This window comes from Vulpes vulpes, chromosome 13 (assembly GCF_048418805.1).
Source record: "Vulpes vulpes isolate BD-2025 chromosome 13, VulVul3, whole genome shotgun sequence".
NCBI lineage: Eukaryota > Metazoa > Chordata > Mammalia > Carnivora > Canidae > Vulpes > Vulpes vulpes.
Genome location: NC_132792.1, coordinates 151,144,742 through 151,164,904, shown reverse-complemented (window position 1 = coordinate 151,164,904; position 20,163 = coordinate 151,144,742). Strand labels below are relative to the sequence as shown.

The following is a 20,163-nucleotide window of genomic DNA, read 5'->3' as shown; positions in this document are numbered from 1 at the left end:
ATAGAGATTGGTAAGTGGCAGAGCAGGACCAAGGACACATCTCCAGATGTCCAGCACAGGTCTAAACCCAGTTTGCTGCGGTAGGTACTTGGACTGTGTTCTGATGAGGAAGGCTGGGCTGAGCCATTCATTCTCTTGTCAACCTCTTCCACAAGGAGGAAGGTAGAATATGGGGGACCTAGAGTTTGGGTTTTAGTCTGTGAAGGTAGAGCTGAATCCTTCTCTAGGATAGACACTAGAGCTTGAGTTTATCAGCACAGCACCCCAGCCCACTCAGCTACTGACTTTGTGGAACGAAAAGATTAATTTAAAAAAAAATGTTGGCATCTAATTACATGAACCTGGAAGTTTAAATGTAGACTAAATATAGCCAGAGTTTAATCTCTATTTTATAAATTCTGCAATGTTCTGTTGCCAAATAGGACATAGCATTTTTAATAAGCAATTTTTTCAGAGTTGCATATAAAACTTACAGCCAGCATCTCTCGGTAAAAGAGCTGAGAATTAGCCCATCTCAAAATGTGCCCTCTGCTTTGAAAGTGGACCTCTTTTAGCCTTCTGGAGATGATAAAGTCTAGAGTTGCCCATTAACCAACTGCTGGTTTTTACTTATTAAAATTCCATTATGATCTGTACTGGACAGAGTGATATCTTTACTGCGTGCATCTTCTTTAGAAAGCTTTTTTTATAAGCAGATCTGTAGCTTCCTTTGTGAGAGCTAAACACGAGGTCCTTGTCCACTACCTGGATTGGGCTGTGGGAGAGAAAACACAAATATGGGCCAAGGTCAGACCAGGATCAGGTCAGGGATTATTGCCCTGGAGCTGAGTTTAGGAGAGCCTGGCCAGCTCTGCAAAAATCTCTAAGCAGGAGCCCCTCTTAGAGCCCAGGTGAAGCCAAGGTGAGGTCACCTCACCAACAAGGTAACACAACCAGAAGTCTTGCCCTTCCCCACTACTAAAGGGTCTAGTCTTTACAAGTTAGTACTTGTCATCTGTGAAGTCTCCTGAAGTTAAGACAGGACTAGTGGTTTGGAGTCACATGGTTTTGATTCTGATAGGGGAAGGGGGATTCCAAAGTGTACAGAGACTTCAGGGTCCTTCAAGTGTCTATATTCTTTAGGAACGGGTGTCCTCTGAAGTTTCTCCCAGTAACTGGGGCAGGACCCTACAATCCCCCTTTAGTTCCTAATTACTCATAATGGGTCTGTGGCATGGTAACAATTTATCACAGGTTTAAAAGCTGTTGGAGGCTATGAAAATTATGTTGCTAGGTACATAGATACTGTTGAATAGGAACTATGTAATAACATATGCACATGTGTGCACACACATCACACATCTAGCACTTCCAGAAAGATGCTGACAACTTAGTCGAAATGACAATGTAATAGAGAAGACATCTTTTGATGAGTAACTGTTCAGTCAGGGGTACAAACAGTAGGTGCTCTGGGTTAAATCGAGAGAGGGAATATTCAAAAGAGACTTCTGCAAGGAGATAGAAAATCAGCTAAATTTTTAGGCTGAATAGGAGTTGGAAAACCAGAGAGGCTGGAGGGTGTGAACATGGTAGGACCAAAGGCGTGGAGGTGCGAAAGCCCCATTTGTTCAGGATTTCATGATTTGCCAAGAGAACCAGTGGGAAGTAAAGATGGAAAAATATTGCAGAGCTGGAAAGGATGTGAGCCACTGCCTGCCCCAGCCCTGCCAAGCAATAGGTAATTGAAGACTGGGACCCTGCAAACCCACCTCGCCTCATTCCACGGATGAGTAACACCAAGGCATTCGTTATCCTAGGTCCCTCATCCTCTTACCCCTAGGGGGTCTGGGATTAGGCCTCAGCAAAGAGTTTGAAGGTAACATGCCAAGCTGGGGAGCTGTTGTGTAGGTCCTGGGAAAAGGGAGTGTTGTGGTTTTAGGATGAATGTCTTTACCACATGGATTCTCCGCATCCCTCCCCCCATCTGTAGGATGCTATTTCACGGTGGATCTGAGAGAGATGCACATCTTCTTCTCCTTTCACATACACCTACTCAGCAACAGCCCCCACAGCCCCCACCAACCATTGACTTCTTACGCCACACTTCTTTTGTAGTCAGACATCTGCAGGATGCCAGCCTGGTCAGGATAGCACGTATTATCTGCTTGTGGGACAGAAGGAAACTCGTTAGTCTGTTTAAAATTTGTACTTAGACCTCTGGAGTTCTGGCCCAGTGCTCCTTGGCCCAAGCTCCTTTGTAAATACTAAGCATCTTTCTCCCCAGCAAGATTCCTTCCCTACAAAGGACATTTCTTCGGTTAGTAAAATGCTGGTGAATGTTTTTGTGGAGACACCTTTGAAGATTTGGTTAAATAAGAGGAACATATCACCAAGAAATGCTTCTTTTACCCACCCCCCCCCCCAAAAAGGCATAATAAGTCATAGGTCTTGGAGTTCTGAAACCAGAACATTCTAGGTTCAGATTTCACCTCTCCTGCATGTATACCCGGCCTAGTCATTAGTTCCTTGCTAGGTTGTTGTAATGATTAGAAGTAGTATACATAAAGCATCTGGCTCACGGACACTCAGTAAAGGGCAGATGTTATTAATAACATCTCCATTTTATAGAAGTTCCTCCTCCTGAGTTGGGGGTTTGCTATGTTGTGCTGATTCCGTGAGATGGTTTTAAATTAAGAAGGCGGCTGCGGGTGGATGCTAACTCCTTCAAGCAGCATTCTCTGCAAGCAGTGACCACATGAGGCTGCCTGGCAGGGGCAGGCCCTGTGCAGACTCAAGCTCACAGTCACTGACAAGAAAAATCTTTTTATTTTTTACTTTGCTGAGAAGGTGATACTGAAAGCTTTCTTCCTTTGGGAAATCAATTCCACTGTGCTGTGGATCTCGGGAAGTGGGGTCATACTACTGCTTTTCTAAAAGAGAGACATTTTCTGTTTTTATTAATCATGGAGCTGACACAAGACTGGTAGGATTTGTAAAAGAAAATAACTTGTTTACTCTCCTTTTTGATGCACCCTCTGCCTTCCAGAAGTTAGGAGTGAAGAAGGGATTTTTTTTTTTTGATCTCCCAGTCCAGAAGCCATACCCTCTTTAGGCTTAAAATAAGCAGCCTCATGTCCTTGGAGACCTGCTGTATCTGAATTTCAGGAATAAAAGGAATTCTCAGATTTGTGTCGGCTGTCATTTGGAAGGCAAAGTTACAAAGCCCACTATTGCCAAGAGTCCCTAAAATAGCCGTGCATGTAATTATGGGGCTAGACACTGCCTTGTCAGAAGCGTGAGAACGTGTCCTTTGAGTTGAATCCAGTATGAAGGACCATTGGTGTGGATGGTGAGAGGCTTTTATTCTACGCTGGATTTCCTGACATGCAGAGCGCAGCTCACCTTCACATAGTGAGATGCAATCAAAAGGTCAACATGAAATAGTTATGTTGGGTGAGAAGAGTGTTGGCATTAATGTTACCTGGTTTTATAAAATTATCTGCACAGTTTCTGTCAACAGTAGCCATTCCTCCTACTTCTGAATTTGAACACCTGTTTCCCTCTCTCTCCCTCTACCCCCCTACATATTTACATATATATGCATCTGTATTTATATCCATCTATATCTATATCTGCATCTGCATGCGACCTTCTTACACACACCATTGTACGAAGTGAAGTGCAGCCTCCTGGAGTGCCGTGGTGGGGCAGCAGCTCCCTCCACGCAGGTGGGAGGCTGTAGAGAATTGGGGCCCAGTTTTTGCTTCTGCTGAGTGTTCTGCACCAATAACCAAGCCGCCTCTAGGGGGCAGCAGAACATCAACGAAAACTACCGTGCCTGGGGTTGTCAGGCTTTTCTGGCTCCTTGTCCAGGCGCTTCTAGGTCCAGGATGCAGCAGCCAACCTCCTCCCCGCTTTCCCAGCAGAATGAATCCTCTTGGGCTTGCCCTGCTGGGGTCCGCTTGCCTCCCCTCATTTCCTTCTCCTCCAGACTCTTACACTCTCCTCGTCTACTTTGTACCATGTCATCGAGCTTAATGCCAGGACACATTTGCTATTGTTGCACAAACAGCCATACCTGTCCTTTTTGGCAGGAACAATGTTTTTATGTCTCTGTGTTTCCCATAATGCCAGGCCTGCCCCGGAGGCCGCAGTAAATGCTTGACAGCAGATGGAGAATCCGGTAATCTGTAGTGAGTGCTTGATACATTTTTGCTAATTTAGTTGTCAAGATGGTCTTGTTCTTGCACAAGAGAAGGCATTTGATTTGCTTCACCTATTTCTGAAATGGCTACCTTGCCACGTGCTTTCTGGTTTGTTTTAGATGGGAGCGTAAGATGTAGGTGTAGTGGAAAGCATTAACTTCGGTGCCACAGTTGCAGGTGTGCATCGAGGCTCTTCCCCTTCCTGGTCATGTGCCTTGCTCAAGTTCACTCCCCAGCCTCGGTTTTCTCACCTACGAAATGGGCCTGTTTAAGCTGATCATATAATTTTACCTAAACTGGGGCACATTTGAGAGTGAAGGAGGATATTTAAAAATACCTATCCTATAGTTTTTTTTTTTAATATTTGTTGACTGAGGAGTGGTTTTCATTTTTATTTTTTTGACTTGTCTATAAAATTAGTCTATTCAAAAATGGTTCTCAAAATAACATTCCCTACAAAATAGTAAGATAATATATAAACAGGACAGATTGTAAACTGGTTGGCACGCTGGAACAGCAGGTGTAAACCATATGGTGCTTCAAGGAATCAAACCAAGCAATGTGTGTAAAGTGTGTAGTGCTGTGCCTGGAACACACTGCGTATCCAGGAAATGATGATTACATTTTTCCTTCCTGGAAGAAGGTTGGACAAAAAAGCACTCACCATAGACCAGCAGCCTATGGAGTTTTTTAAAAGGCTGCTGCCAGGAGGATATGCTCCTACCTCTCCAGATTCTACCGGGCCAAGGTGTGAATTTTGTCCAACCCCAGCTGGGAAATACCCATCGAAGAAGATGGTCCCACTTATATGTAGTCAGATGGCTGCCTCAGCAGTGGAGAGCATGCCCCCGGGACGCTGTGCATTTTGGTTAATAATCTGGTTGACCTGTGAACCCAGAATCTCTTCTCTTCACTTGTGAAGTCACTACTCCTTCTGGGCACCTTGCCTGGAAAGCTGCTGGAGCAACGGGTCTTGGCAACCCTGTTCTGCACCCAGCTCCTGTTATTTAGGAGCTTGATTGTGCTCAAATATTGGGCTTACCATAAACATAATAGTTTGAGCTGTAAAATATATACCTGTCTTGAAGGTTGGTGTCCCCACGTAACTGGAAGCTTAATTGCTGTTCTGTGCTTGGGTTCCCAGGGTTGGGAACACCCCTTTTAGCAACTGTAAATTCATGACTCCTCACCCTGCCTCGCGTAAGTGTTATTTTGCTCTGGTAATGAGAGCTGTGGAGCCTGTGTGTGCTCCTGTGACCCAAAGCCCCTCAGAACCGAGGCTTGTGTTTCTGCTCGTTCCTCATGTGTTGGAGAATTCAAGGAGTGCTCTTTGGCCTCCTGGAGTTAGGGTAGGATCTTCACGTGGTCACTCGCAATGTGTGACAGGAAGATCAAGGGCAGGAGCAGGTGGTAGTGAAGGGACAGCCCGCTGCATGGCTAATAGCTTCTTCTTTCTCTAGGTATGTGTACATTCCGGTAGGCGGGTCCCAGCATGGCCTGCTGGGGACACTGTTTTCCACCGCTGTGACGTTTGCATTTGTGAGCTTCTGGCATGGTGGCTATGACTACCTCTGGTGCTGGGCAGCACTCAACTGGCTGGGAGTCACCGTGGAGAATGTAGTCCAGAGGCTTGTGCGAACCCCGTGCATCCAGGACAGCGTGGTGAGCAGGGTCCTTGCTCCTTTGGTGGGGGACAGCTGAGCTAGGTGGGTTAGGTTTGGGAAGGAAAGTGGTCATCAGATTTCACCCCCAATATGGGCCATTCCTGCCAGATTGATTCAAAGAGCATGTGCCCAGAGGTAGCAGGTTTTTTTTTTTTTCACATAAGTGTTTTAACTCTAAAAGCAATGCATGCCTATCATATAAAACTAAGAAGATTCACCCAAGAGGAAAAGAAAAATACCTCTTCAACAAAAGCCATTACTCACAACTATTCTAACTTTTTTTTCTTTATGCACACATGTATAACATTTAAAACAAATGCTATTATTCCAGAGATATAATTATATCAGGACCGCCTTTCTATGTCACCAAACCCATTTCTAACAACCCTTTTTAATGGCTACGTAGAATTCTATTATGTGGCTATGCCATCATTTATTTCATTAATCTCCTGCTATTGGCAATCATGTCATTCAAATTTTTTGCAGTTGTCAATCAAAATTGAGATGAGTATCATAACCAGGATGAATTCTCGTATGTAAAATTGCTAACTTAAAGGTTTTTCTCACCTTTTTTTGCGGGCATACTGCTTAACTCTTCCTTAACTGCCGTGCAGACAAGGTGTGCAAATTTACATTCCTACCAACAAGTGCATGAGGATGCCCTTGCCAATACTGAGTAGTCAGCACTACTGTATTTTTAATATTGGCTAATTTTATAGGGATTGTTACTATCGCATAAAAAACAGCTAAGTGCTTAAGACACATTCCAATTCCACAGGAAAATGATTTGGAAAATGAGGCACTTTACACACATATTTTACACAGATGTTTAACATAGAAAAAGTGATATACAGTGTATTAGAATCTTGTAGGAAATCATCAGTTCTGAATATGCAGCAGTATTCTGATAACCCCGAAAAAAGTGGCTAAAAAGAAATATGCTGTCATCAGTGTTCACGGCAGGCAATAAAACACAAGAAATCTACTGAGCAGTGATTAATATGCCTAAACTCCCCCAGTATATGGAACTAACGCAAATATATCTCAGAAACCCAACACCACCAAATAGAATACGTTTGGGTTTTTTCTCATATAGTTATAGCAAAAGTGGACAGTTATTTCAATAAAAACGGACACAAAGCACATAGAAAAATAACACATCTAAAGGAATTTAAATATGCTCATGTATGTTTAAAGATAAATATTTTATTCAGTAGTAGTACCCAGCAATCAGCAGGAAAGAAATGTCAGTGAGTCCTAATAGAGAATGGAATTTCAATGAAAGTCATGGTGTTGGAACCCAAAGAAAAACCATAAAAGGTGGTATCATCAAGGTTTCAATCTCTGTCTTCAAATCTGAAAGTCTTTCAGACTGAAACCCAATTATGATCTGTGAAAGCCAGAGAATTCTTGCCAGCGTAGGCTAAGGCCCTGTAACACATCTCCCTGCTCCTTCACGAAGGGTCTAAAATTAACCTTGAACTTAATGCTACACACCGCTCTGTAGATTGGTGAGCCCTGGCTTATGTTATTGATGAATTTTAAAAGTCCAAAATGTTAAAGGAGTAACCCAAACCGTGCTGTGTAGCAGCCTATGGCTTGTTAATTTTGGTTAAAAATGAAGACACTTACAGGATGAAGCACTTGAATGTCTACTCTGCTTTTTCACAGCTCATTCTAGGCCCCTCACATGTTTACCTCATTTGAGCTCCCATCCACAAGTCAGACACCTAAGTGTGTGGTAATTTTTGAGTATGCAGTTTTTGGTAAGATGTATGCCTTGTGTATATTATGAATGTGGTATGTAGTAGGCATATTTACTGCGCAAGAACATATTTTGTAAAACCTGTTATATCACCTTCCATCCTGACAGCTTGGGCGTTGGTTATGGCTGCGTAGATGAAGAGCTCCTTAAGTATGAGATCAGGATTCCGTTGCTATTTCTATCCCCAATGGTTAGCTCAGTGTCTGAGTTAGCCACAGTGTTAAGTCAGTGCACAGTTGGGTTGATTCTTTAGTTGTTCTTCCACTTGTCCACCCAGAGACTACCCCCCCCCCCCCCGACCCCACCCAATTACTCTGTTTCTTACACAGTTCAGCATAGATCCTGGTTTCCTTCAGAAAAATAGGACTGGCATTTCAGATTTGTGGGACCTTTTGAATAAACTGTTTCCCCACCTTGGTTACTCTCCTTCCCCCTCTTTTCATGAATCCAGTCCCCATTCTTTTGTCAAAATCCAAATGAAGACTTAGTGCCTCCTTAGCACCTAAATTCCTCTGATGTTAATTTCCACAATTGATCTGATAGTATGAGTTTACAATATGAGTTTACCCACTGGCTGCTCATACACTCTCTCCATGGCATTCATCCTTCATCTGTTTTTTTTTTTTTTTTTTAAAGATAGATTGGAAGATACCTGAGGATGGTCATATCTTTTCCTGTGTCTTTTTCATCTTCATCCTCAAAGCTTTGTCTCAAGCACAAAGTACACTAGGATGTCTCAGTGTTGATAGAATGGCAGTTGAACATTCATCAGAAGATTAATCAGAGCCAAGTGTTGTAGGAGGCCTTCTGGTGTTCTAGGCAGGGCTGTCCAATCGAACCTTCTGCAGGAATGGAAATGACCAATACAGGAGTCACAAACCACACTGAGCCCTTGAAATGTGGCTAGTGTCACCAAGAAACTTTTTAAATTTATGTAGCTTTAATTAATTTGAATCTAAGCAGTTGCCATGTGGCCAGGGGCTTCCATTTTGAGCAGTGCAATTCTAGAACATACCTCCATCTAGAAAAAAATTAAAAGAATGTAGAGTGTGACTATAATTTTAAGTGATGTTCATTAATAATGCGGTACCTTGTATATCCAATGGCTACTGAACTGTTCCTCTTGTGTATGTCACAGATATCTCAGACTGAGCTCATGTACCCCTCCCTGAATAATTCCACCTAGCTCCTGATTTCCTCTAGCATTCTCTATTTCTAGAAAAGTCATCCTCTATCTACTCAAGGCCAAAACCATCAAGTTTCCCTTTGTACTCTCTCCTCCTCAGTTCTACCTGTATGGTCTATATTTTATTTCCTAGGTAGTTCTTAATTTTTAAAAATTGTTTCCGGGATCCCTGGGTGGCGCAGCGGTTTGGCGCCTGCCTTTGGCCCAGGGCGCGATCCTGGAGACCCGGGATCGAATCCCACGTCAGGCTCCTGGTGCATGGAGCCTGCTTCTCCCTCTGCCTGTATCTCTGCCTCTCTCTCTCTCTCTCTGTGACTATCATAAATAAATAAAAATTTAAAAAAAAATAAAAATTGTTTCCATTTATGCTAACTCCCCCTAATCTAACTCTTCTTATTTCTTGTCTGGTCTACCCAATAGTTACTAACTAGTCTCCCTGCCTCCATGTTTGCCTTCTTCGATCATTATCCTCATAGGGCTGAGTGATGTTTCTCAATAAAAACCTAACCATATTGTTATCCTTCTTAAAATCCTCAGTGGTATCCCATTATTTTAGGACTAAGCCCACAATATTTTTTTAATAAATTTTTTATTGGTGTTCAATTTACCAACATACAGAATAACACCCAGTGCTCATCCCGTCAAGTGCCCCCCTCAGTGCCCTTCACCCATTCACCCCCACCCCCCGCCCTCCTCCCCTTCCACCACCCCTAGTTCGTTTCCCAGAGTTAGGAGTCTTTTTTTTTTTGAGTTAGGAGTCTTTATGTTCTGTCTCCCTTCCTGATATTTCCCACACATTTCTTCTCCCTTCCCTTATATTCCCTTTCACTATTATTTATATTCCCCAAATTAATGAGAACATACACTGTTTGTCCTTCTCCGATTGACTTACTTCACTCAGCATAATGCCCTCCAGTTCCATCCACGTTGAAGCAAATGGTGGGTATTTGTCGTTTCTAATTGCTGAGTAATATTCCATTGTATACATAAACCACATCTTCTTTATCCATTCATCTTTCGATGGACACCGAGGCTCCTTCCACAGTTTGGCTATTGTGGACATTGCTGCTAGAAACATCGGGGTGCAGGTGTCCCGGAGTTTCACTGCATCTGAATCTTTGGGGTAAATCCCCAACAGTGCAATTGCTGGGTCAGGGCAGGTCTATTTTTAACTCTTTGAGGAACCTCCACACAGTTTTCCAGAGTGGCTGCACCAGTTCACATTCCCACCAACAGTGTAAGAGGGTTCCCTTTTCTCCGCATCTTCGCCAACATTTGTTGTTTCCTGCCTTGTTAATTTTCCCCATTCTCACTGGTGTGAGGTGGTATCTCATTGTGGTTTTGATTTGTATTTCCCTAATGGCAAGTGATGCAGAGCATTTTCTCATGTGCATGTTGGCCATGTCTATGTCTTCCTCTGTGAGATTTCTCTTCATGTCTTTTGCCCATTTCATGATTGGATTGTTTGTTTCTTTGCTGTTGAGTTTAAGAAGTTCTTTATAGATCTTGGAAACTAGCCCTTTATCTGATACGTCATTTGCAAATATCCTCTCCCATTCTGTAGGTTGTCTTTTAGTTTTGTTGACTGTATTCTTTGCTGTGCAAAAGCTTCTCATCTTGATGAAGTCCCAATAGTTCATTTTTGCTTTTGTTTCTTTTGCCTTCGTGGATGTATCTTGCAAGAAGTTACTGTGGCCGAGTTCAAAAAGGGTGTTGCCTGTGTTCTCCTCTAGGATTTTGATGGAATCTTGTCTCACATTTAGATCTTTCATCCATTTTGAGTTTATCTTTGTGTATGGTGTAAGAGAGTGGTCTAGTTTCATTCTTCTGCATGTGGATGTCCAATTTTCCCAGCACCATTTATTGAAGAGACTGTCTTTCTTCCAATGGATAGTCTTTCCTCCTTTATTGAATATTAGTGGACCATAAAGTTCAGGGTCTACTTCTGGGTTCTCTATTCTGTTCCATTGATCTATGTGTCTGTTTTTGTGCCAGTACCACACTGTCTTGATGACCACAGCTTTGTAGTACAACCTGAAATCTGGCATTGTGATGCCCCCAGCTATGGTTTTCTTTTTTAAAATTCCCCTGGCTATTTGGGGTCTTTTCTGATTCCACACAAATCTTAAAATAATTTGTTCTAACTCTCTGAAGAAAGTCCATGGTATTTTGATAGGGATTGCATTAAACGTGTAAATTGCCCTGGGTAACATTGACATTTTCACAATATTAATTCTGCCAATCCATGAGCATGGAATATTTTTCCATCTCTTTGTGTCTTCCTCAATTTCTTTCAGAAGTGTTCTATAGTTTTTAGGGTATAGATCCTTTACCTCTTTGGTTAGGTTTATTCCTAGGTATCTTATGCGTTTGGGTGCAATTGTAAATGGGATTGACTCCTTAATTTCTCTTTCTTCAGTCTCATTTTTAGTGTATAGAAATGCCATTGATTTCTGGGCATTGATTTTGTATCCTGCCACGCTACCAAATTGCTGTATGAGTTCTAGCAATCTTGGGGTGGAGGCTTTTGGGTGTTCTATGTAGAGTATCATGTCATCGGCGAAGAGGGAGACTTTGACTTCTTTGCCAATTTGAATGCCTTTAATGTCTTTTTGTTGTCTGATTGCTGAGGCGAGGACTTCCAGTACTATGTTGAATAGTAGTGGTGAGAGTGGACATCCCTGTCTTGTTCCTGATCTTAGGGGAAAGGCTCCCAGTGCTTCCCCATTGAGAATGATATTTGCTGTGGGCTTTTCATAGATGGCTTTTAAGATGTTGAGGAATGTTCCCTCTACCCCTACACTCTGAAGAGTTTTGATCAGGAATGGATGCTGTATTTTGTCAAATTAAGCCCACAATATTTAAGAGGACCCATGAGGCTCTCTGCCTGGTCTTGAAACGTCTCCCTGTCCTCTCTGCTCCCCCCCCACACACACACTTCACACTCTGTTTTTCCTTCTCTTCATTTGCATACTTGGCCCCTCTAGCCTCTGAACCCCCCCGCCACACACACACACAGGCTCGCCCATCTCCTAGGATGCTCTCTCTCTTCTCCCTCCACCTCTGTTCATCCTTCAGATGGCAGTTTGAGTGACGCCTTGTTTGTGTGTCTCGTGTTGACCCTGCTGCCCCGCACCCCCCCAAGTCAGTCAGGTCCTGATTAATAACTCATCTTGGGCACCTTGTAGGTGATCTCTTCTGTTGTACTTACCATAGTTGCAGTGAAATAGTTTTATGCAATGATTTGCTTAATCCTTATCTCTTTCACTGAGCTGTAAGCCTCATGAAGTCAGAGATGTTTCCTTTGCATGTATCACAATGCCTGGCACAGAGTCAGCGGGCAGTAAATACTTGTTAAATGAATGAATGAAGATTTTCTGACTTCACTGAGGGCAGTATAAGAGGAAGTTGGCTCATATAGCTGCATGAAGACTATAGATTGACTCTTGGAAGAACTTCCTAAGGCTGAGGCTTGTTGAGCATTACACAGGGAGATCAATTTTTTTCCCCATAGCAACATAGATAGTAATTGATCTAGTGATGGCAAAATGCTATTTTAATGCTCAGTGAACAAAACATACATAGGAAAGAAAGGGATGGGGAGGAATTAACCTATCTGGTACCCTGCTGCTTTATGAGAAGGGGCGGGGATTATTCCTTGTGGCTCACTGGGGCAGAGCTGTAGGAAGCTGACAAAAGGTACTTTCATGAAGTTCCCAAGCCAGGTGGGCAAAGAGGAAAGAGGAGTGACTTCTGAAGCAACACGCTTTTTCTATGAGCACTCTCTCGGGGGGCTAGAATTTGTGTTCAGCATTGAAATCTTTTAATAAATGGAAACATTTTGAAGCATTGGTAGAATGACATTACTTCTTGCCAATTCTCTATGTGTTCTCTCCTTTGAAGGAAGATACCTTCAGGCTGCTTGTCAGTTATTGCTACAAAAAGGAGAATCGACATCCCAAGCAGTTCACCCACCCCCACCGCTGATATTCTTTTCATTGAATAATTTCAATATGTCCTCCTCCCCCAGCCCTTGTCTCCTCTCTTTGCCCCTGAAAGTATCCTGTTGAGCTGATTTATATCGTTTCTGAAGCAGTAAAATTTCTATTTATAGACTTATTGAGGAAAGGTACCTCAGTGACAATCAGGCAGGGTCAGTCCAATGGTTCTGGGAGGGATCTGAGGCTCTTGGTGTGTCAGAAAGAGTGCAAAGACCATGGCTCTGTGGCGACATCCATTCAGTTTATCTGCTATATTGGTCAGTTTGACTTTGAAGACATAGGTACAAAAATCCCATGAGTTTGAGAGATCAGTCAATTTAAAATTGATCAGTCAATTGTTAAGAGTTATCGACATGATCCAACCAATGCTTACTTAGTTCTCTGGAATCCTAACCCACCAGTTAGTAGGATATGCATGTCAGTTGGCCTGATAAGAAAAGCTTTCACTTGAGGTCAGTGACTCCAGCCCCAGCTAACTCACTGAAGGATTACAAAGCAAACTAGTCTAAGAAGAGTAGTTCTGTTTGACAATGACTCATGATCTATTTCTCTACTGCTTGGCTTGATTCAACAAATGGAGATCAAGTACTTATTTTAGATAAGCCATTTTCTCAAGACTGGAAGCCTTCCTAGAATTGGCTATTTAGGCAGAATCAGTCTGGTTCTTCATTTCTTAATTTGCTCACTTAGGGAAAAAACATTTTCAGTACCCTATGTGGGAGACACATTGCAGAGCCCTGGGGAACTCTGAGTGAAAGACATGGTCCCTCCCTCCTAATTCCCTCCTGATTCCTTTTCCCTTCCCTTACCTCCTAATTCCTTTTCCCTTCCTCCTTCCTAATTCCTTTTCCCTTCCCTTCCCTCCCTTCCTTTCTTACCTTCTTTTCTCTCTCTCTCTCTCTCTCTCTCTCTCTCTCTCATTGCTTCAGTGCCGGTAGTGTACTAGTCTATCATTGTATAATGGTAGAGGCTATTATTAGTCAGTTCCCTCCAAGAACAAGGTATTTTGTGTAGCTTCTCAGGATAATCATCTTTGTGGTATCTGCTTGGGAATAAAGAGGCAATAAAAGCATGGAATGAGAGCTTTTTCTCTATGAATAGTTAAGTGATCTGTATTTTTAAAAACCAGTCTTTTTCTTCATAAACTTCATGAATACTGATTGGTCTAACCTTCCTAGGCATTGCTTAGAAGAAAGGTCCAGGGTAGAGATAGATATGTGGGAGCATGTATGTATTTTGGGGCCCTGGATGTGTTTGAGACTTTCCAGAGAGACTGTAGAAAGAGAAGAAAAGGTGGCAGCCCAGGACTGACTCTGAGGAACACCAACATTTAAAAGTTGGATGGAAGAGAAGGGGCCAAAAGGAGGAGGAAAATCTAGACAGTGATTTCACAGAAACCAAGAAAAAGAGGGTATTTCACGGAGGGAGTGGTCAATGGTGGTAATGCCATGGATAAGGTAAGGTGAGGTTAAAGAATGGTTATGTCTCCAGGCCGGGGTGCTAACAGTAGGAGGAAGGAGCCGTGAGGCATCTTCCCTGTGCCATAGGAGACCATGGCTCAGCTGGAGATGCAAGACATGTGCATATCAACTGAGGACCAGTGTAAGGCATTATGTACAGAGAGACCAGAATGAGTGACGGAGGCAGCCGATGTTCATGAGGGGTGGTGGTGAGTGTGAGCTAAGCTTTTAGGAATGGTTTATTTAAAGAGCTGGGCTTGAGTAGGACTCTGAAGAATGAAGAGTGGGGCTTGGATAGGTCAGTAGAGAGAAGACAGGCATTCCAGGTTGGGAGAATAGAACACATACAGCCTGAAGTCAGGAATAGGGTTGCCATGGAGGTGAGGAGGCAGACATGATAGCGAGGGGTTATCATTCAGGAGAATGGAGAAAAGGAAGCTAGAGAAGCCAAATGGTTTCCCATAAAAGGGATTTGAATGCCAAACTTAGAAATATAGAAATGCAAACCATTTAACCAAACAGGAGAGCATTAAATTAACGTATTAATCCCACACATCAAATTAGCCTGTTGTGCCAGCTTGTTAGCACTCACCCGAGTCTCTCTGTCTGGAAAAAGCAATGCATGTTGTTGTGAACAGTGTGTTCCTTGGTGGATGACAACCTGTTGGTGCCCCCTCCACTGTCTCCCACTCCGAAGGATCATTAACGATGCAGGAAGCACACTGTGCAATTCACTGCTTACACATTTTCTTCTCTGTGGGAATCTGAACCTAAGCCTTAACCCCTCTGGTCTGCGAGGTGGAATGTGGCAAATAATTCCATCTTTTAGTCAAATACGTTCAGCATTTTCACAGGTTCTTTTAAACTTGCCATTAGTGAGTCTGCTGTCTGGGAGAGAGAAGGCTTTGACTTAGAGCCAGTTTCCAGTTATTCATGGCCTGGTGAGCTTCCCCTCACCCCCACCCCGTGGTCTGGCCTGCTCTTGGACTTCTGTGGCCTTCCTCGCCCCTGTCAGGCTCAAGCAAGGAGAGAGCTGTCCTCTCATCATCACTGCTGTCACGGCCCTCCTGATCTTTCTTCCTGCCAAGTGCACAGTGCAGTGTCTCCACCTTGGGAATTGTAACCTCGGGAAGGGATGTGAAGCCAAAGATGAGATTGATCACTTGAATGTCAGTGGTTGAAACGGGCTTTTTCAGGTGGCTTGTGGGATTAGATTTATTCCTCGAGGGTCCTCAATTCCCGCCTCTATAGCACAGATGAGTGGTGGCTACTCCACTCACAGCCTAGAGCCCAGCAGCTCTCTGTAGATGAGCTTAGGAAACAGCAAAATCTTACTGTGTCCATGCTGAAGCTTTGCATGTGTCTTTCCAAATCTGGCTCTCTTTTCCTCCCAGAAAACCCACTACTGGGGGTAGCAGAGCTTGAGTTTCCAGTGTTCCTATTATCAATAGAATTGGTATCTATCAATAGAAAGATGAAATTAGCCCCCCTTTCTCCAAAATAATATGTGCATACTTAGTGCAACATATTTTTACAATATGTATTTATTTACAATGTGTATTTATGTATCGTGTACAATGAATATTATGTACATATGCTGTAACTGTGCATGGCATATATATGTAGTATATGTATATATGTATATGTGATATATACATATATATGTGTATATATATGTTTGTGTGTGTTCATTTTTTAAAGCTCTGAGAAGTCAGAGATGTTCAGGACTTTCAAAATATCTCACATTCCTCCCAAGGCCTAGAAATAAACACTGCTTTAAAAAGCCTATGGAGCAGCTGCTGGCCTCATTTGAGATGAGCTGAGTTGGTATCAATGTACTTGTGATTGCCAGGATGTATTGAAACACACAGTTTAAGGGAGCTTTTGATTTTTCCTCTGGTCTCAACCCTATAGTCCACTCCCGGAGGCTAGAGTAAGTGCTGGAATGGCCACTGTCTATCCCCTGAAGGGGTGGCAGGAAAGAGTATGATAAAAGTGCAGGACATCTATCAAGTTGACTATGCCACCATGGAAAGTAATGATTTTGAAATAATTTCACTGTGAAGAAAGATGGAAAGGAATAAAGAATAATAGACATAACAAAAATTTATTTTTATTTGAAGATATGTTCAGATACAGAGAAGTGCATAGAAGGTTACACACTAAAATGCTAATGATGGTTATTAGCTTTTTACTGATTTGCGATACTATTTTCTTGGGTTTACTAATTTATAACTTCAGCCTTTTCTACAGCAAATATGTGTTGTTTTCCAATTAAAAGTTCTTGAGAGAAAAGGGAACAGGATGGATCCATCCTCAGGAGGCTTTGCTTAGCTGACAGCAAATGCTTGATTCGTGTTAGAAATGGAAGGACTAGACTCACATGGGGCTGTGGTAGCTGCCACTCTTCGCCAGGGAGGAAACTGTACCAGATCCTGCACCAGGATCTTTCACATTTGTTATTTTATTTAAGCATCACAACAACCATGCAGGCCAGGTGTTCCTTGTCTCCATTTTTACAGATGAGGGTGTGTGGTTTGTGCAGAAACACATGGTTAGTTCAATTAGAAAGGAGTTATACATAATTTATTCTAAGCTCTCTTGTTATCAGATAAGAGACGTCTGCTTTGATAAGCCTTATGCACTTATTCATTCACTTCTGCTCTTCTTGCTGCTTGTGTACATTTGGCATTAGATTTTTTTTTTTTAACCAGCAAAAATGGGTTTCTTTGGGAATAACAGAGTTGCAATTCAAGACAAGTAAGCTACGGCAAAACCATTTGACATTAGACTGACATTCCAGCTCTGAGTTCTTGGACAGCTTGTGTTTCAGTTGTGGCTTCACTCCTCTATCCTGTCTATGGAAAAATTGGTCCAAGTGAAGTGGGGATGCTCACAAAAGCACTACCCAATTATGTCATGTGGTTTCAATAGTAGCTTTGTAGGTAAGTACTATCATCATCCCTGCTTTTCAGTGGGAAAGAATGGAAACCCAGAAACTTTAAGAAATATGTGTTCATGGGTCAGAAGTCAGATCTTACTGCAAAGCTTCCTTGAGATAAATGAATCTTTGGTCTCCATTCCTCGTGCACATACGTCCTTCTCCTCAGCAACAGCTTCTAATTCTCTTAGTTGTTTCTGACACCTGCCTCTGCCTTTCTAAAGTATATTCTCTTATTTCCTCACTTATGAATTGTAAATATTAACTGCCTCCTCCCTGAGGTTTTCGCATCTGAGACCCACTCCCGACTTCCTGTTCTAATATAATAGCATCTCTATTTTTGGCTTAAATCAACACTTGATGTTTACCTTATTACCACCATGTTAAGTGTGGCTCACTGCCAAGCCAGTAAATATACTATAATTGAATTTCCTTTTCAGTCAACTGTTTCCCCACCTCAGATTAAGAATCACCTTGCCTCTTTCTCTTTGACTCATAGTTTACTATCACCTCTTCTTTCCAAATTCCCCAGTAAAATTGAAAAATCCCTCAAGAGTGTTTTCCATGTAGTCAGATGTGTTTCGTAGTATGTCTATCTCTTCTTTTCCTGGAGAACCTCTCCTGAAACCCTTCCATCCTCCTGTCCCATCTGGATCATTTCCCTTTAGAAATGCGGTACAGACCTTGTGTTTCCCAAACTGTCTTTATTCTACCCTTACATTTGATTGCTTATCTGAGCATTGAATTTTAAGGTTGAAAGGTAATTCCTCCTGAAAAGTTTGCAGCTCTAATTTGCCTTCTAGTTTTTTGTTTTACTCTTGAGAAATGCCATTTTGTAATCTGTTTTTCTCTCCAAAAAGTTAATGAAAACATCTCTGGTAGTATGAAATGCCACTGTACCTGCTGTCCCCAAGTTTAGAATCACTCTAATGCAGTTTATTGATTAAAAAAACTCCTGTTGTCACCTTTATTTATCATGGAGGGATGGGGGACAGAGAAAGGGGAAACCCCAGGGTCTGTATGCCCATTACCCAGATTTTAAAAAAAAATTTTTTCTTATACCCAGTGCTCATTATGTCACATGCCCTCCTTAAATGTCCATCATCCAGTTACCCCCTCCCCCACCCTCATTACCTAGATTTTTAATCGACCCTCCTGGTTTCTTTCTCCATGGTTTACTGTTGCCATCTGTGGTATATGGTGCCTCTAATGGCTAGGCCTTCTGGGGATCTGGTGAATGAATGACTCTCCTCTCTTTGATATCTACTATCCAAGTGTCTCCGTGCTGCTAATTCCTTCATCTGCTTTCTATTTGACAAAAATGGATTGCTTTTACTCACTTGCTTTTCACTTCTATTCCATTCCTTGCCTGTGGATTTATACCTTTTCAAATGTTTACTTGCTTTTTAATGGGGTTTTGAAGGGAGCAGAGATAGGTAATCTACTGTGTTTAACTGGATGTCAAGAACCGTTTTCTTTGCTGTTGGCCAAATCATTTTGGAATGCTTTACCTGTTCGTCAGTTTTAAAGATTTCATTTTATTTCTTTATTGTTTATTTGAGAGAGAGTGAGAGAGAGAGAGAACAAGAGAGAGAGTGCGTGAGAGCACGAGCAGGGGAAGGGAGGGGCAGAAGGAGAGGGAGAAGCCAACCTCCAGCTGAACAAGGAGGCTGGCTTGAGGCTGGATCCCAGGACCCTGGGATCATGACCTGAGCCAAAGGCAGATGCTTAACTGACTGAGCCAGGCAGATGCCCCATGTCACTTTCAAATTTTTAAATATCAGGTTTGCTTAGAAACAGGCCTTGCCCTAAGCTCTTGGTTTTGTGTTTGACCAAGATGTAGCTGAGGGCACTGTCACATTTTAGGCTTATTTAATAGTCTCAAGGGGCCTCAGTACTACTTAGATAAGGAGGCTCCCAGTGCCATGAACACTGGGTGTGATGGTCATCCAGCTTCTATCTTCCCACCCATATGCCTTTACTCCTTACTTAGGGGATATAGCCAGGGTCTAAGGTCATTAAGTGGAAAGATCCCTAGATTTCCTTTTTTTATTTTTTAATTTATGAAGTCATTCATGATAATATGTTCTTGAAAAAAACAAGAAGACTGGACTCCTTTAAGGCAGTCACCCCCTCCCCAACCCCAACAAACACACCTTGTTCTCTTTTCTTCCATGAGCGTTAACTTATTAGCCTTCCACGCATACCTTTACTACTGTGTGTGTGTTATAATAAATATATAAATATTCTAAAAATTGTGCTTTTTTCCACCTCGTGGTATGTTTTGAGGATGTTTCTATATTAGTGTATGTAGATCTGCATAATTGGACGTGGTATGGATATATAATGTATTTGGCCATTCTTCTGTTGTTGAAATTTTAGGTTGCTTCTAATTTTTTTCTTTTGGAAATGCAGCTGCTGTGGAGATGCCTATTTATGCTTCCTTGTACATATGTGTAAGTATTTCTTTAGGACAGATACCAAGAATAGAATAGAACAGGAGTTGGCAAAACTATGGCCCATGGGCCAAATTTGGTCTACTGCCTTTTTTTGTATGGCCTGTGACTAAGAATGGTTTTTATATCTTCAAACTGTTTTATTCAGTGGTCCATATTTTCCCTACTGATTTGAAAGATCGTCTTTAGTATATAGTAAATATCCAAATATACAGGAGTTCATTTTTAGGCTCTATTCTGTTCTATCAATCAACTTGATTCTTCCTATTTTAAATACTAGAGCTCTATGGTATGACTTGATTCCTGATATGGAAAGTTCCATGCCCCTTTTGGTTCTTTTTCTAAATTACATTAGCTATTTTTGTATAGTGACTCTTCCATATGAGTCTTAGAATTGGTGAAGTTCCTCAAAACTCCCTTTGGTATTTATATTGGAATTTGTTAGATTTGCATTAAATTGCAGCTTAATTTGGTTAGAGTTAATATGTCTGTGATGCTGAGTCTTT

At 42.1% G+C, this 20,163-nt stretch overlaps 1 protein-coding gene across 4 annotated transcripts in view; it reads left to right on the top strand.

Moving 5' to 3' along the window:
• The window catches only part of HHAT (hedgehog acyltransferase), a 308,869-nt gene that overhangs the window by 224,928 nt on the left and 63,778 nt on the right, over positions 1-20,163 (top strand). For all 4 annotated transcript variants that reach the window (XM_072733345.1, XM_025982284.2, XM_025982283.2 and 1 more), the window contains exon 10: positions 5,645-5,846. In XM_072733345.1, the coding sequence (XP_072589446.1) occupies positions 5,645-5,846 (202 nt within the window). The remainder of the gene's footprint in view (positions 1-5,644; positions 5,847-20,163) is intronic.